This window comes from Trametes versicolor, assembly GCF_000271585.1.
Source record: "Trametes versicolor FP-101664 SS1 unplaced genomic scaffold TRAVEscaffold_2, whole genome shotgun sequence".
NCBI lineage: Eukaryota > Fungi > Basidiomycota > Agaricomycetes > Polyporales > Polyporaceae > Trametes > Trametes versicolor.
Genome location: NW_007360322.1, coordinates 1,986,975 through 2,003,561, shown reverse-complemented (window position 1 = coordinate 2,003,561; position 16,587 = coordinate 1,986,975). Strand labels below are relative to the sequence as shown.

At 56.1% G+C, this 16,587-nt stretch overlaps 4 protein-coding genes across 4 annotated transcripts; 2 read left to right on the top strand and 2 right to left on the bottom strand.

The window, feature by feature from the left end:
* Positions 1–197: 197 nt before the first annotated feature.
* On the bottom strand, positions 198–5,742 carry TRAVEDRAFT_56219 (uncharacterized protein; the record flags this gene model as incomplete). The annotated part of the gene is made up of 32 exons (XM_008035794.1): positions 198–417; positions 476–536; positions 598–639; positions 692–755; positions 808–855; positions 912–920; positions 979–1,503; positions 1,556–1,581; positions 1,638–1,856; positions 1,913–1,952; positions 2,006–2,280; positions 2,331–2,414; positions 2,466–2,510; positions 2,563–2,604; positions 2,656–2,694; positions 2,746–2,868; positions 2,922–2,936; positions 2,991–3,101; positions 3,158–3,411; positions 3,459–3,540; positions 3,602–3,675; positions 3,726–3,741; positions 3,795–3,902; positions 3,952–4,477; positions 4,536–4,563; positions 4,619–4,712; positions 4,766–4,802; positions 4,858–4,918; positions 4,966–5,351; positions 5,407–5,484; positions 5,532–5,662; positions 5,719–5,742. 32 exons carry the CDS (start codon positions 5,740–5,742, stop codon positions 317–319), a joined length of 3,768 nt encoding a protein of 1,255 aa, XP_008033985.1. The 3' UTR covers positions 198–316.
* Positions 5,743–5,944: 202 nt separating this feature from the next.
* Positions 5,945–8,075, top strand: TRAVEDRAFT_69187 (uncharacterized protein). Its single transcript, XM_008036201.1, has 6 exons — positions 5,945–6,240; positions 6,300–6,526; positions 6,605–6,694; positions 6,745–6,980; positions 7,068–7,263; positions 7,320–8,075. Exons 1-6 carry the CDS (start codon positions 6,094–6,096, stop codon positions 7,978–7,980), a joined length of 1,557 nt encoding a protein of 518 aa, XP_008034392.1. The 5' UTR covers positions 5,945–6,093; the 3' UTR covers positions 7,981–8,075.
* Positions 8,055–8,589, bottom strand: TRAVEDRAFT_113942 (uncharacterized protein; the record flags this gene model as incomplete). The annotated part of the gene is made up of 3 exons (XM_008036200.1): positions 8,055–8,228; positions 8,285–8,450; positions 8,501–8,589. The coding sequence occupies 3 exons, from the start codon at positions 8,587–8,589 to the stop codon at positions 8,055–8,057; spliced, it is 429 nt and encodes a 142-aa protein (XP_008034391.1).
* Positions 8,590–11,355: 2,766 nt separating this feature from the next.
* Positions 11,356–13,264, top strand: TRAVEDRAFT_43337 (UTP-glucose-1-phosphate uridylyltransferase; the record flags this gene model as incomplete). Its single annotated transcript, XM_008035630.1, has 8 exons — positions 11,356–11,520; positions 11,581–11,657; positions 11,716–11,846; positions 11,900–12,299; positions 12,352–12,527; positions 12,586–12,636; positions 12,691–13,196; positions 13,256–13,264. 8 exons carry the CDS (start codon positions 11,356–11,358, stop codon positions 13,262–13,264), a joined length of 1,515 nt encoding a protein of 504 aa, XP_008033821.1.
* Positions 13,265–16,587: the final 3,323 nt, after the last annotated feature.

The following is a 16,587-nucleotide window of genomic DNA, read 5'->3' as shown; positions in this document are numbered from 1 at the left end:
TCCATTGTTAGGGAACCAAGTACCAGTCAGAGGTTACTGCAGTGCACACGCACACAGCAGACAAACCTCTCGGGTGTTGTTGTTGATTACTATCTTACTCTTTCGGCCAAAGTTGCACGCGAGCACAGACATAACAACTGAGGAACTGGTTCTTACTCGAGAGCTACGATAATCTACATACAGCATGGGATGATATAGGGGGTCTATACAGCAAGCTTATCGTAGACATTAGGCCGATTTTAGAGCAGTGCGGGCCGTGGGCTTGATAGGTGATGAGTAGGTATAATGCGAGCGCGAGGGTAGCGAACTTCAGGCTTCAGGCTCGGAATTGATCTAGGGTATTTTGAGATTCGCCGGCACTGCCGTTGTTGTTCTGAGCCAGGGCGTCCTTTTGCAGACCAAACAGGTGCACGAGCTCTGTAAAGAGACGTCGAGTTAGATTCGTTGGGACGGCTAGTCATGAGGTTCAACTGACCTTGAAGGCGCGCTTCCTTCTTCTGGCGTTGGGTCTCGGCGTTCTTGATTCCTGCGAAGGCCTGGACAAAGGCGTTAGACTGATGCATGCCGGGGCCGAGGCGAAGGAGATTTTTCTCTCACCTCTTGCACAAGCTTTTTCTTCTTCTCTTGGATTTCGATGACCTGTACATGGCTATGAGCCACCGCGGCTCCCGACAGAACTCTTGAAAGTTACCTTCGACTCGACGGTGTCCTCGGCGATGAGTTGGTACACATGGACAGGCTTCGTCTGACCAATCCTGTAGAACATAGTCAGCACATGTGCGCTCTCGAGATACATCAATAACGTACCGATTGCACCTATCGATAGCCTGCGATTCGATACCCTCCTGCCACCAGCTAACGGTGTCTAGTCAGTAACCAGTCACTTTCCAATATGATCAATCGAGACGTACGGATCCATCCTATAAGCACCAGAAGATATCAGTGATTGACCACCCGTCAGCTGTGTAAGACACTCACAAGTACACGTTGTTGGCGACCGTCAGGTTCAGGCCCAGAGCACCCGCCTTCAGCGAGATGAGCATGACGCGCGGGTTGACATCGCTTGTGTCTGAGGCAGACATGAACTCCTCAGGTACCAGGTCGCTCATACGCGCCGTCTTCTTGCCTTTGCCTTTGGCCCCACCCTTTGCCTTACCCTTGCCCTTCTTTGCCGCCTGCGTGCGGGTAGGAGGGACGTTCTCGTCGTCAATGAAGGGGTCATCGTCGTCGTCATCGCTAGAGGGATCAACCATTATGAAGTCGTCGTCCTTGTCATCGTCAAGAGACCCGTCCAGAAGGATCGACTGTGTAGAACGGGTGCGCCGGCGGGTCGAACGCTGAGACGGTACGGGCTCGGAGGGTTGACTGGAAGACAGCTGCGCTACTTGACTCAAAGGGGGCGCAGTCGTGACTTCACCGGCTTTGATCGGTACAGAGAACCTCGCGATAGTCTCCTGGCGGCGGCGTGCCGACATCTTGCCGTCGAAGCGGACGTAAGGGATACTGTTGATGCTAAGGTTAGCAAGCGTATAGCAATGCCCACGCCTACACTCACCCTTCTTTCTCCAGTGTCTCGGCGATCTGGAAGGTATACAACATGAGAGACTGACCATCACGAAAAGCTCTGGCCCGCTTACCTTGTCGAGGAATCCGGTGAATTGGGAGAATACGAGGGACTTGTCTGTCTCGGGGGTCAACCTGAGCAGCGTTACGAGTTGGTCGATCTTGGCAGAAGAGCCGTTGCGCAGATCGCTGTCCTCCTCATCGTCATCGTCATCGAAACGGACCGGGGCTTGAGTCAGATCTGTAGGGGGCGGCGGCTCAATCAGGTTTGCCACGCCGAGAGGTCGTCGGTCCTAGAAAAATGGCATGTCAGCCGTCACACTGAAAGGTTACGTCGCAGTCACCGTACCATTGGGCACTTGGGATCGCGCGCAATAACCTCAGTTATGCTATGAATCGTAGAACTTAGCTATTGACCGTGAAAGAGTCGATATAGACCCACCAAGCCAGGCAGAACATGTGTCCGCAGAAAGTGATCCGTGGCTCGTTGAGCTCGCCGAAGCAGACTGGACACTCCTCGCAGTCCTCGATGCCTTGTGCAAGCAGGTTCTGCAGACGAATGCGCTCTTGGGGAGTGATCTGTACGGGGGCTGGAGCATCACTGTCGTCAGATTCACCGCTGCCTTCCAGCTGCTGAAGATAGTTGGGAGGAAGCAAGCCGGGGTGAAGGGCCAGCTGGCGCATCCGAGTAAGCAGACTAAGCACGTTCGATTGCACCTGATATCGGTTCGCATGAGTAAACGATGGCTTGAAGTCGAGGCACTTACAGCGGCCGCTTGCATAGTGCCGTGCTGCGCAAGTAGGCTGCCCACACGTTGCTTGGACAGCTCTTCGACTGCATCGTACATTTCCTGTGTGCCATGAGTGACCCTGAAGTGGTACGAAAGACGCAGGTTACTTACTCTGGCTTTGGGCGTGAGCGCGACCGGAACAACGGTCATTTCCACCTTGATATCGCAGTCAGAAACAGAAGCAGCGAGCATGCATGCCATGACTGACAGGTGGCAAAGGGACAAGGGGTTTCCCGTCTTTGTCTTGCATCTACGATACGCTTGTCAGCAATGGTCGACACCAGAAGGACTCGGTACTCACCTCCTTCGTCCGCCGGATACAGATGTGGCTCATCAACGCCTTAAGATTCGTAAGTTTACAAGCACCGCGTGGAGTAGAATGCGAACGCACCCGCAAAAGTTCAGCACCTGCGGGGTCGCCGTCCTTGAGAGGCCGTAGCAACATACGCTTGAAGAAGTCCTCCTGATCCAGCGGATTACAGATACGCAAGAAGGTAAGGATGGATCCCAAATCCTGCAATGTGCGTTGAGTACATCGTATGATTGATCTACACGATATGAACAAACTTTCGGCGAGTTGATCTAGTGGGATCCCGACGTCAGCGCGTTTCGAGGGAAGCTGAAAAAGGTACGCACGATCGGCGTCCCAGTGAGGACCCAACGCCGCTGAGCAGGAAGCGCGCAAACCGCCTTAGCCATCTTTGTCCTCGGGTTGCGGATGATATGGCCCTCGTCGAGGATGATCCTCTGTATCGATCTATCGTCATCCTCTGATCTCCTTCCTTTATATATGTCGCACGTACCTTCCACGCCACATCAAATAGGGCGTTGTCCACCTTCTGCTTTTTGGCAGCCGGGGCGCCGCCCTTCGAGGAAGCACCGAGATCATGTTCGAGTGCGACGGTCTGGTACGTAGTGATTACTACGTCATACCGCTTGAGCTCGGCGGGCGTAAGCGAGCGGTTCTTTCCGTAGTACACGCAGTAACTCAGCGTGTTGGGCTTGACGTGGTCTTCAATCTGTTTCTCCCAGTTGGACATCACCGAGAGCGGGACGACTGTCCTTCACGTTAGATGGCGTATGACAATGTTGCATGCGACTGACCGATGAGTGTAGAGTCCGAGTGGTCGAGTGGTGTGTCAGACTTCGTCGCAAGCACCAGAGCGATCATAGTCAAGGTTTTGCCCTGAAGGCAACGTAAACTCCGTTAGATAGCACACCTACGTGTACGGGCATGTTGCACTCACCAAACCCATGCTGTCTGCGCAGAGGGCACCGCGTCCAAGTGCGGGAGATGCCTCTTGAGGAGTCTTTGTAGCAACTGCGCTCTGGGGTAAGTAGGTTCCTCAAGAACAATGGTCCTGCGCTCACTGTTGAAATAATAGGGCTATAGGAGTGTCGTTAATGTGTCGGTTCATAGAGATGTGTGTGCTGACGCACCTTGCCGCTGACACCTTTGCGGAGCTGCCAGAACTGCACAGGTTTGTCTGTTTCCGCCTTCGGGAGCTCCGGATATTCATGATCGATGCACCACTTCAAGGCTTGGCTCTGTATTCTCGATCAGCCACGGTTCCAGCTGCTATGTGCCTGAGCTTACCTGATGCTTCAGGAGGTTGACCGTCAAATCGCCAGTACTGACCCCAGGAGGGTTCGGGTGTTCGGGCAAACTGAGTACATCATCCACAGAGCACAGAGTATCGAGGAGCGAGCTTCTCCGGCCTTCGTCGTCAACCTTCTCCAGGTTGTTCAGAATCTGTCGCAGTTCCATAGCCTTCTCGTATGCTTCTTGCTGCTTGCGCTGAGCCTCCTGTTGTTTGCGCACTGCTTCTTGCTGTGCGGCGGTGGCCCTGGCACGCTGGGTAGATGCTGCGGCGTTACGGCTTGCACTAGCATAGCCCGGTGCCCCAGCTGGGGCGGAGAGCGCCTGAGAGTAGCTCGGGCCTGCTTGAGAAGGCGCAGGTGCGCGGGCAGGAGCTGGAGCGGCACGAGGCGTAGGAGCTCCCGGGATGGCGCGCATGCCGCTTGCGTCTGGCTTGGGAAACCCGCGCTGACCTGGAGTTGCCCACACTAGTTTGGGTTCCAGGATTTGACGTTTGTCGGCAGGGCCATAAACCTTCAACGTCCTAGTAAAGATGCAATGTGAGCACTATGTCTAATTGGCCTGCAAGGGGATATGCATACATGGACAATGAATAGGCAAAACCAGAGACTGAGGCGTAGTAAACGTCAACACCTGAATTTGTAGCGTGAAGGGTAACACATACGGTTGCCTTCGTGCATAACACCCTCGACAGTTATAAGACCGCTGTCCATGAGTGGCGCAAGCTTGCTCGCCACTGTGCGCGGTATGTGACCAACCTAAACGAGATGAGTCTTGCCACCCAGAAGATACCGAGCAGAATTGCACTTACTTGCGTGCCTCCGATGTTTTTGACCTGGATAGCATTCCTATAACCGACTCTCAGCTCTCCGGCGTACTTGATATTCTGTCGAACACACTAACCGATCATACTTATTGTGGGGCTCTCGAACAAGCCGCACTTGTTCGCCCGGCCCAACCAAACCTGAAGCACGGTGAACATAGAATGATCAGAGCAAGACCAATACGAACCTTTGTAGTACTGTATTCCCACAATACTGGTCTTGAGCATGAGATAGAGCTCATCCCTGCTCTCCTCTTCCACAACTTCTTCCACGACCTCTTCTTCTACTCGCTGCGGGTAAGGCATTCCGGCGGGCAAGCCAGAGATACGGCGAAGTGGTTGGGAGGAGGGGGGTTGGGACGATGAAGGAGCTTGCGACAGAGCGGGCTGAGAGGAACTGGGAGGCGTTCCTTGCGAGGCCCCAAAGGAGGCTTCGTACTGTAGTTTGCGCTTCCTCTGGCTAGGACCCGGGGTAGATAGTACAGGGTCAGGGACTTTGGCAGTGGTAGGGATGTCTTCAGGGTCTACGCGACGAAGACCCACAGCAAGTCTGATCTTGGACTGGTCTGCGGGGCTGTGAAGAACTATATGAGCGCCATGAGTACTTGCATGGAAGTCGCGAAGCTCACTAGAGGTCCATAAAGCCTGGAACACTTTCGACCTTTGTTAAGGCAAGCTTCGACAGGATGTCGGGAGTCACGCATCCCCTGTACACCAGTCAATAGCCTGACGTTGCGGTCAGGCATCGACATACCAGTGTCTCCATTCCACCGTCTCTCCGTAACGACCGCTGGTAACTTGTCCGTACCGTAGCGTTCCAAGCTCTATGGGGGAGCCCCTGCAGGGTGGCGGACCATGGCACGTCGCGCGACTACTCTTGCTATACTGTTTTGCGCGCGTTAAATGCGTGTTCTACGCGCCAAACTCAAACTGCCGCTTACTTCGAATATATGCGTTGTAGCCATGCGCGATTTGAGGTGGTCGGGGATGATAGCGTAAGAGAAAGCGGGGGTTACCGCTTTGGGACACCGACGCGTCGCGCCCCGCAGTCTTCGTTTATTCCCACGCTAGTGCGATCGGCAGCAAGGCAATGACGGAGCGCTTAGCATAAGCTCCCGCCACCTCCCTCCCTCCACCACGTCGAGCTGACCTTTTCCCTATCTCACGCTTGTTGTTGCTGCTGTATACACTACTTCTGCTAGTGATCTGATACCTGGCCGACACCGTACCACCCGTCTGGGGCTTTGGCTATGCTGTAAGACGTACTAAGCTACCTTGAAGCCACTCTGCCTTCCTCTCCTCACCGTCAGCACGCCATGGTCATCGTGCGCTCGTGCACCGTGCCACGTCTTGTCAACTTTCTCAGGCTTGTATGGCTACTCTCAGTAGCATGGTACGAACTTGGCACCTTCTACCACCATACTGCAGGCTGTGCGTGGCCAGATGAGACACTTGCGACGTCTGTACGTTCGCATACCTAGTGTTCAGGCAAGAACTCATTGAAATGGTCCTCGTATTGTAGGGCACCTCCACCGTACCTCCAACACATGTTCTTTTGGTCGCCGACCCCCAGATTCTTGACCACCGCTCTTACCCGGAGCGCCCACCATGGCTTATGCGCCTGAGCCAATTCATCGTGGACTTGAATATCAGGAAGAGCTGGCGTGCAGTGCTGCGACGCCGTCCTGAGCAAGTCGTCTTTCTTGGAGACATGATGGACAACGGTAGGGTGGACATGTCTGACGATGAGTGAGTAATCAAGCGATTCTTGAACTCCGCAATCTGTAGGCATTTCAAAGAGGCTCAGAGCTAACGGTACGTCCATAGGTACGGTCGCTACGTTCGTAGGTTCAGGAGCATTTTCGCGCATGATGAGCGTCTCGCCATGCATTACATGCCCGGGAACCATGACATAGGGTACATTCCCTGTATGTTCGACGCGTTACCACCTACTCATCCTATCTTAGGTTAGGCGTGTCGTCCCCCTCATATCGGTTTTCTGACCTTGCCCGGGAGCGTTACCTCTCTTCCTTCGGCCCGCTCAACCAGCGCATCACTTTGGGCAATCACACAGTGCTGCTGATAGATGCGCCCAGTCTTGTTGATGAAGAACGAGCGCGTACAGCCTCGGGCGCATCGTACTCTGAATGGGCAGCAGCACATTCAGATAGCACCACTGCATTCGTGCAAGCGTTCGGCCGAAGTGAGTCCACCATCCGACGACGGACCTTATAACATGGCATCTTCCTGTATTTCGAAGAACACTAAAGCGCCCCGCTATCGTCTTTAGACGCAGATCTTTCCGAAAGCGACGGCCTCATCTTATTCACTCACGTCCCGCTGTCCCGGCCCGAAGGGACGTCTTGTGGCCCCCTACGCGAGCGCGGCACTCTTCGCCAGGGCCGAGGATTGGGGTACCAAAATTTGCTCACTCCCCAGGCGTCGCAATTCCTGTTGCAGAACATACGACCGGCGATCATCTTCGGGTGAGTTCTCCTCTATCTCATCCCGCCACATGCTCGGCCCATTGACGCACCCTCAGCGGAGATGACCACGATTACTGCGAATACGTCCACACCGTTCCATCCGTGGATACGAAGCGTCCGTCGCCGCCCGCCTCGATACCCGAGATAACAGTGAAGTCGTTCTCTATGGCTATGGGCATCCGACGGCCTGGCTACCAGCTGCTCTCCCTTATTCCGCCGGCCGCCTTCCCGGAGACCCAGACGATCGCGCACACGCCGTGTCTTCTACCCGACCAGCTCGGCATCTATCTCAACATCTACGTCCCGCTCATCGTCCTGAGTCTGGCGATCCTCCTCTTGTCGAACATCCGACGTTCATGCACCCGCCACTCTACATCCACCGCGCGGTCAAGCGAGTGGACATCCTTGGACCCTAATGACGCGGCTGAGCCCGACTACGACCTCCCTCCGCCAAGCGCATGGCGCTCGAAGGAGTTCCCGCGGCCAGGTTGGTCGCGCACGTTCGCTGTCCCCTTCAGCGGGCGTCGACTGCGAGTGACACTTGCTCCATCTGCGCTGCTTGAGCCATTGAAGGCATTTCTCTGGACGGGTGGGAAAGCAGGTGACGACGAGAGCCGGAGGAAGAGAAGCGTTCTGAAGGGTTTCTTGTTCGACATACGGGATGTTGCATGGGCGCCGCTCGCGTTATTTGTACTGATCGCGTGGTGGGTGTGGTGAATTCTCTGGAGGTGGCTTGCTGCGCTGCGTATGCTCGAGTGCTGTATGTGCTGTATGTATGCGATCCCAGGATATCACTCTTGCTTGGCCGACCGTTGAAGAGTCTCTTCCTGAGCTTCGATCGCGCTATTCCACACAGACATATCGAGGTCTCGCGCCTCCTCCGCGACGATCGCCCGCAGGACCAGGTGGGGATTTACATTCACAAGTGGCGCATGTGCCGACAGAACGGGGAGCGGGAGGGCGGCCTGTGATGCTCGACGTCAGTGCCCGGCAATGACACGGGGAAGAAGTCACGGCTTACGACGGAAGACTCGACGTAACCCACGACCATGATGACCGTCTTGGACTCGAACACCCAGCGCGGCGATCGCCACGCGTTCCGAACGCACAGCGAGATGTCCACGAGCAGCGCGTCTTCGCCGTCGTGCATCATGAGCATCGAAGTGTCGGCGTCGTAATGGAGCAACCTGTGGGCATATGGTCAACACGAGCTCTCGACATTCTTGAATCGACGCACCACCCGGCTACCCGGACCTTGCGCGAGAGCAACGCGGAAGAGATGGATGCGAGCCTCGTGGTTGCGGCGGATTCGACTTGCTGAGGCATTTCGAGAAAACACTACGCGTACGGGCAGTTCCCGCCCTTGTTTCTTTCTGCGTTAGACCGGTCTGTGTACCGTGTTTGGATAGTCTATGGCGTCCGGTGTGGTCAGGCGTTGTGGTACATGGACGTTGTGATCTAAGTCTTACTTGGACAAATTGGGCGCTAATCATAGTCTGGATGGTTTCGACTCCGAGCAACAATGCAAGCAATATGCAAGTTTCGCATATGATGTTGAAATGGGATTTCGCCGAGGTGGAGGTTGTGGGTGCATATGGGTCCCGATCACCGGTCCACTAAGTAGCTAGTGATGATGCTTTATCGTCGCCGTCTGGATTCCAAGTCAATATACTGATCTGACTAGCTAAGTTGACAGCTTGAAGCAACCTCCGGCGATCGATGCCGATACACCAGGGTCTGTGCCTAAGCCATACTTATCATACACGACGAACACAGTTTGGCATGACGTGATGACCAAAGAACATCTCGTAGTTCCTGAGTAATTGCCGGAGCACGGGGAGATGGGCTGGCGCCGTTGTGGCTGGACCAGAGGGAGCAGCTCTGGTAGGCCTGCCGGACTTCACATCGCTACCCACGCGGGATTATTGCATGAGGCTGTATCGTTTTAGAAGTCGGGCGAAGGACACGGAGCACAACGTCATAAGTATCTGCAAGCGCAATCGGTCAGCTTCTCGTGTTCCCTTCCCATGAGCGTGAGCTTACCGCACCTAGATTATATCGTTCAAGTGGGCTGACATAGCACCAGACCGCACGACCGATCCTTCGTTTTGTATGGGCGCCAAAAGCTAGGCTCTGTCACCACCCAACGAGGTCGAGATCCGGTGCTTCGACTCGCAGGGGAAACGTGGCCCGAGTGCGTCAGCCCACCCGCTCTCGCAGCGCACGCCCCGGTGTCGTTACTGCAAACCGTATGCGGTCTCGCATCTTCTGCATCTGTAGACGGCAGCAATGTTATGTTCCTCGGTACCTTTCAGAAACTCGCCATTCTATCTGCCACCCGGAGCCGCCATGATAGCGCTACGTGCCTCCCTGTCACGCACCGAGGAACAAAACTTCTTCATATGCGACGGCACCGGCGCGCGCGGCGCACGTCAGTGTACTGCAATGGGCCACAACGAGGACAAGGGAACAACGCGACATCGCTCGTAGCCCGGAGATAGAAGTAGACGCTGCATGCTTCTGGGACGGGCTGACACTCGCACCGGCATCTGTCAGGGACACAGGGGCGTGCACCAGCCAGGCCCAGGACACATTGGACAGCATCCAGAAGGGCGCGCAGACAGTGGACACCAGAAGACAGCTCCACCACTCTCCACCGGCGTGCTGACGGTAGGCACAACAGGGACGACAGAGAGCGCGACCTGCGAACAGCGTTCAGCGCTCAACTTTCAAAGCTCACTCAGCGGCGACTCACCTCGCCAGCGTAATCCGCCTGAGTATGCGACACCTTATATATAAGCGCGGTGTACGCGCGCGCAGCAGTGCCAGCGCGCGGCGCGAACAGGGAGGAAGCACGCGCGTGGGGGCGCGTAAGTACGGCGCGGGTGATGTATGTTTCGGGGTAAAGTACGTACGTGGACATCTCGACGACGTGGACGCGGGCGTGAATGACGCGATTGATACGCTGAGAAGCAGGGCATTATGGCGGCGCTTGGGCGCGCACACGCCCTGGGACTGGAAGAGGAAGAGGAACTCAGAAAGAACTGGCAAGAGCGAGCAGGTGCGCGCGCAGAGGGAAGGGGAGGGGCAGGAGGAAGGCACAGGCCTAGCTGATAAGGGGAAAGAAGGCCGACAATGCGGCGGCAAGGGGCGACTACAAGCGTGATGGGTGCATCAGCGGTCTAGAGTTCCGATCTACAAGTCGATGTTAGAGGGCCCGATATATTCGACGGCCACGGAAACTGGCGTGCCCGGCGGGACGGGAGGACCAGAGGAGGAGTACATAAGGTGGGGTTGCGCACGCCCCGCACGCCTGTTGGTTACTGTCTGGATCGGCTAAATCGCTATATACCCATCTGCTTTGCTCTGTCACGACTTCTGCGCTGTCTACGGAGGGATCTCGGGAAACTGGAACGGAACCGCGGCCGGAAAGTGCTGATCGCTCTGGCACTGGGAGAGGAAATACTGGCAGGATGCACGCACGTTGGTCAGCGATTGCGGAGGCGGGGCGGGGCAGGGGCGTGGTCTGGCCGCTGGCGGAGGCAAGCACGTCTTCGTCGATTGGCCGGCTGTCACTTGGAGGCGGCGAGCGGGGTCGGTCGTCGGTTGCAGGACCGAGCACGTTGTGCAAAGCAGGAGAGCGGGCGGGGGGCGCGTGCGTGGAAGATGGGGCGAGTTTACGAGAACGACACCGACGATCTATCTGCGAGCCCATCCGGGAAGAGAGCTCGCCAAGCCGGGGAGAGTCCGTATCGCGCGATGGATACGAGTCGGAGCAGGAGCGGCGGACGACACGGACTCGAAGCTGGAGAGAGCGCGAGGACGAGATTCAGACGGCGCCGTCCAGCCCGTCCAAAGCGAGAGCATCGATATCCCTCCCTTCGCCCGTTTCGGACATTGCCTTGGACGTATATAAACGTCATCACAGGCCACGAGCTCCCCCCGTCCGCTCCCTCTCCGCTCCTCTCCTCCCCCTCCTCATCTCGACCAACACCACCAGGCCGATTCATATAAACCATCCGTGAGTGCACCGTGCAGGCGCCTCTTGCTTCCTGCGCTCACCATCTCACCACCCATCAATCATCTAGTACCATGCCCGCAGACTCCCTCATGCCCAGGACGGAGTCCTTCAACGCCCGCGTACGCGGCGCGTCCCACATCGATTTCAAGACTGCCACTACTGGCGTCGCCGCGAAGGCCATGCGCAATGAGCTCTCCGCGCTCGTCAACACCGTCAAGGATCCCGAGACCCGCAAGGTGCGTTCCCGACTCCCTGCCCTACCAATTGTCCAGATGATTGAGATCGGGCAATATCAGGCCTTCGACACCGAGATGCAGTCGTTCTTCTACCTTTTCACGCGTTACCTCTCCGAACGCGCGCGCAGCCAAGAACTGTACGCGTTTTTCGCCTTCCGCCTGCGCGCGTCTATATATTGAATCTGCCTCTTACAGTGACTGGGAACGCATCGCATCGCCTTCCGACGACAAGATTGTTCCTTACTCCAAACTCCCCACCGCCGATGCCTCCAACCTTAGCAAACTCGCTGTGCTCAAGGTTAACGGTGGTCTCGGAACCTCCATGGGTACGTCACCTGCATCTTGCTTCCATCGAGCTGTCAGTGCTGATTGAACGCAGGCATGACCGGCGCGAAGAGCGCACTCGAGGTCAAGGACGACATGACCTTCCTCGACCTCACCGTACGCCAGATCGAGCACCTGAACACCACCCACCGCGTCGATGTCCCCCTCATCCTCATGACGTCATTCAACACCCACGAGGATACCCTCCGTATCATCAAGAAATATGCCAACCAGCAGCTGCGCATCACCACCTTCAACCAGTCGCGCTACCCCCGTATCTTCAAGGAGACCCTCCTCCCCTGCCCGCGCACTGCCGACGATGACAAGAAGCACTGGTTCCCCCCTGGCCACGGTGACTTGTACAACGCGTTGACCCACTCGGGCGTCCTTGACCAGCTGCTTTCGGAGGGCAAGGAGTACCTCTTCGTGTCGAACTCGGATAACCTGGGCGCTGTGTAAGTTTGCTATGTTTAAAAAGGTGCATGCAAAGGCTCATATACCATTTAGCGTCGACGAGCGCATCCTCCAGCACATGATTGACTCGCAGTCAGAGTTCATCATGGAGGTGACGGACAAGACAAAGGCCGACATCAAGGGTGGTACCCTCATTGACTACGAGGGTCACATCCGCCTGCTCGAGGTTGCCCAGGTACCGAACGAGCACATTGAGGACTTCAAGTCTGGTATGTTTCCATTTATGTTGCGTTTGGCATGTGGGCGGCAGTGCTGACAACACAACAGTTCGCAAGTTCAAGATCTTCAACACCAACAACTTGTGGATCAACTTGAGAGGTTCGTATGGTACCGGTCTCATCCTTGATGTGCGCTGATTGTATTGCTGCACAGCGCTCAAGCGTGTCATGGATACCGAGGGCATGGAACTCGATATCATCGTCAACCCCAAGACGACGGACGATGGTCAGGCCGTGATCCAACTCGAGACCGCCGCCGGTGCCGCGATCAAGCACTTCAACAACGCACACGGTGTCAACGTCCCGCGTAGCCGCTTCCTGCCCGTCAAGAGCTGCTCCGATCTGCTGCTCATCAAGAGCGACATCTACTCGCTGCAGCACGGTCAACTCGTGATCAACCCGCAGCGCATGTTCGAGACGACACCCGTCATCAAACTCGGAGACCACTTCAAGAAGATTCAGCAGTTCCAGAAGCGCTTCAAGAAGATCCCCAAGATCATCGAGCTCGACCATCTCACCGTGACGGGCGACGTCTACTTCGGGCGCAACGTCACCCTCCGCGGCACGGTCATCGTTGTCGCGAACGAGGGCCAGCGCATCGACATCCCCGATGGCTGTGTGCTCGAGAACAGGTTGCTCTCTGGTAACCTCAACATGATCGTACGTCTGCGCGCTGTGATAATCTTGAGCCTTTCTGATATAGTCTCGTCATTCAACAGGAGCTATGAGCGTGGCATGCTTGGCCACCCGGTGGCGCCGGGCCTGCTGCTCGCCGTCTACTCTACCCTTCCTCCTCCACGTTACGGACGATGGACGCTTACCCTACAATACTCGATACGTACCCCAGGCGCCGTCACCTGCCCGTAGTTTTGCCACCATGCACGGTCTTCGTTCACGTCTCACGATACTTGATTTCTTGTCACGATACGACCGGCCATCATAGATGGGTTTGACTTGGGCACTTGTCCGCGCTTTGGGGGAAGGAAAAGCAATCAGCATGGTTCTGACGATGGACGATACGAATTGAAAAGAAGTGACCTGTACGCGTACGTGGGTTCATAGCAGCTGCAGTTATGTGTGGGCCTGCGTCGCGGATGGTGCATGTTACGTTGCTGCATCTTGATCGTTGAACTACGATGTGACCTGCATCGGTGTGCCACTTCGCGAGGTCGGATGGGTTTGCGTGCAGGGCTTTCCTAGTACTGCAGGTTCACTAGTTCTTATCGTCGAGTGATATGGCGCATGTACAAGTCGTACGGCTGTTCATCGTGTTCCGAACGAACGAGGACGAGTGGCCACTACAGGTGATGGTAGACCATTGCGACCTGCCATACGAAAGAGTCATAGTCAGTAGCAGTGTAGAGTTGACGGGCGTACCAGCTACCACCCGCCAGTATCCCAACGTAAGGTTCGTTCGCATCATGCGCAGAGGAAATCCAATCTACCGACAGGAAGCAGCGCCGTATAAATCTGATGAATCATAACAAACCACCGTCACCTAAAGAGGAGATGAATGTTGGCCCCCGATGATGTCGACAAACCCAGGACTAAAAAACCTTTTGGGGGTTGAAACGTTGAAGCTTGAACGCTGCGGTCGCGGTCGCTCTATGGCACCTGTATGAGATATTAGTAGCGAAGTCGGCAAAAACATCCCACCTGGATGCTCCCATTGCTACGGGGTGTGGCGCTTAGGGCAAACTGTACCTGTCCAGACGGTTCAATGAGTACGGCAACATGAGTCGATAATGGACAAACTAACACCCTGTAGTAGACGTATTGCCGGCACGCTTCTGCCTTCTGAGCCCTCCGCAGGGCAAGTGATCGAACAAGACCTCCGGTCTTCAGACACGGCGTCGACAAGGGTGCATGCTGGGGTCGAACCGGAATCCAATGACCTCTCCTGGACAGATGCGCCGAGGGGAGACCACGCGGTGTTGTTAGTCTGGCCTGAACGGCAGCGTGGTCTCGTTAGATCACAGGCAGCATGAGCGACACGGTGTTGCTGCTACGGTATAGGTACTAGGTCAACAAGCTTGCAACGTTGTCCGACACGCACCGGAGTTGCCTAGGAATATCAGCAGGGTAGAGCTTGTGACAAATTGCGCTGGAATATGACTGCAAAGGTTACCTATCGTGCACCACGAACCTGCTGGAGTGATTTAGCATTGTCATGTGGTAGAGCTACTTGCCTCGTCGCAGTGATCCCGGAAATATCACAAGGGGTTGAAGTGCCTAGAGGCGGTCTCTCGGGACACTAGACCGGTCGAAAGAGCATAAATGGCGTGAGTTGAGAGCGGCGTCGAGTCGCCGTCCGACGAAGCCAAGGCCACCGCCGCGCCCAGCAGTGCTGTGAATGTAGCGGTCCAATCTCGCACGTACGTCGAAGAACGATGCCATCTGGGGTCCTGGAGTACATAGGGTCAGATAGGTAAAGACCACAGGTCAGCTGGTCAGTTTGACGAAGTGTATAGGCACTGCATGCGCACCGTCCACAAGACTTGGCGCTCGATCGATCCCATAGCGCATGGTACCACGAGCCGAGACCTCGGGGTGGACCATGTGTAGTGAAGGTAGGTGGGGACATTTGGCCGAACGATACAATAGCGGGCGACTGAGAAGGTGCTGGAGTCGCTGGTAGGGTGGAGAGTGAGGGTCCGAGATAACGGCGAACTGTCGTAGTTGCTTTATTTGTCTTCAATCATAGTCGTTTACGCACACCTCTATGAAAACTATTCAGCAGTCAGATTGCCGTTATTGTCGTCTCGAGGCATGAACTCACGATCCCGGTACCTTTATTGACTGTAGGCGAGTGGTGATGGTACCTGCGCCGTGCTGTACGCTCCCGCACGTTGCAGGTACCGGCGGCCAGCACTGGGAGCGCACTGCACGCCTGGTGCGGCGTGGCCGGGTATGCGACACCACGCGACGCGGCCAGGGCATCCCGTGTGCATCACCTTGGACCTACAAAGAAGCAGCTAGCCGTTAAGTGGATAGATAATCATATGAGACTTAGCAATATTGCGACAAGGCGACAACACCGCAAAAAACAACCGCATCGCGACTGCTCTGTTGGTGCTTGTTCGCTTCGCCAAGAGCGAGGTACTTATCGGTGAGTTCTCGACGCACCTAACAGCACGGTACGGTACGTGGTGCGGTCCGCGCGTCGAGGTAGGTTCATGTGCACAACCTTGACCGCAGCCACACGTACCGCACCGGGCGAGAAGCGAGTAGGGCGGGGCGGGATATCGCGACGCCCGTCCGACAGCCTTCCAAAGACCGCGCGGCGAAGTCACGAACGGCAGCATGAGGCGTCCGACGAGCGCAGGAAGCACGAACCAGCGCCGGCCGCAGTGTTCGAAGCATCGCTGGCATGTCGCGCGCCCGCCGACCTCCGAGGCCGACAGCTGCCCTACTCAGCGCACCAGAAAGAGGACCTGCGGTGTCGTGATGGAGAATGTGCGAGAATGCGAAAGAACGGCGCTGCGACCCGTTCTTCCACGCGGCGAGGACGGGGCGTTGAATACAGAAGCGGCGTCCTGACGAGAAATCTCCGTGCGGCCGGGTGGACTTCGTCACATTAGACTCTTGAGGGCGTGCTCGCCATATTCGTGCACCGGGGCCCCGGGGGCCTGGATCGTATCGTGCACTTGGGCGGTGAAGACAAGGGCCGGCCATCCGACGTCGAGACTTGTGAAGGTGCAAAACTTGTGATATCGGAGCGCCGCGAACCCCGCGACCTGTGACCTCAGTACATCACCATCTCTTACGTGGAAAAGGGAGCCGATACCTTTGTGGGCTTAGGTTCAACATTGTCTAATCTTGAGCACTGGCCGGCGAACCTCGAAGATGCCATGTTCTGCGAGCGTGGCGGTCAATGTCGCCATGGCGAGTGGCGAGAGCAGCGCAGCAGTCTCGGGCTTCCATCATCTTGAAGAACACCTGACTCAGGTGCAGACGATAAGCCGTGGCCACATTCCATAGTAAGAAGTCTGCATTACTTATATCGCTTGCCATGAGTCTCGAGAGCAGATCCAGATTACTGTACAGATAG

Coding starts and splice junctions, on each gene's coding strand:
- TRAVEDRAFT_69187 (XM_008036201.1), top strand. CDS start 6,094: ATGGTCATCGTGCGCTCGTGCACCGTGCCACGTCTTGTCAACTTTCTC. Junction 6,241..6,299: donor ATGAGACACTTGCGACGTCT/GTACGTTCGCAT, acceptor CTCGTATTGTAG/GGCACCTCCACCGTACCTCC. Junction 6,695..6,744: donor CCCGGGAACCATGACATAGG/GTACATTCCCTG, acceptor ATCCTATCTTAG/GTTAGGCGTGTCGTCCCCCT.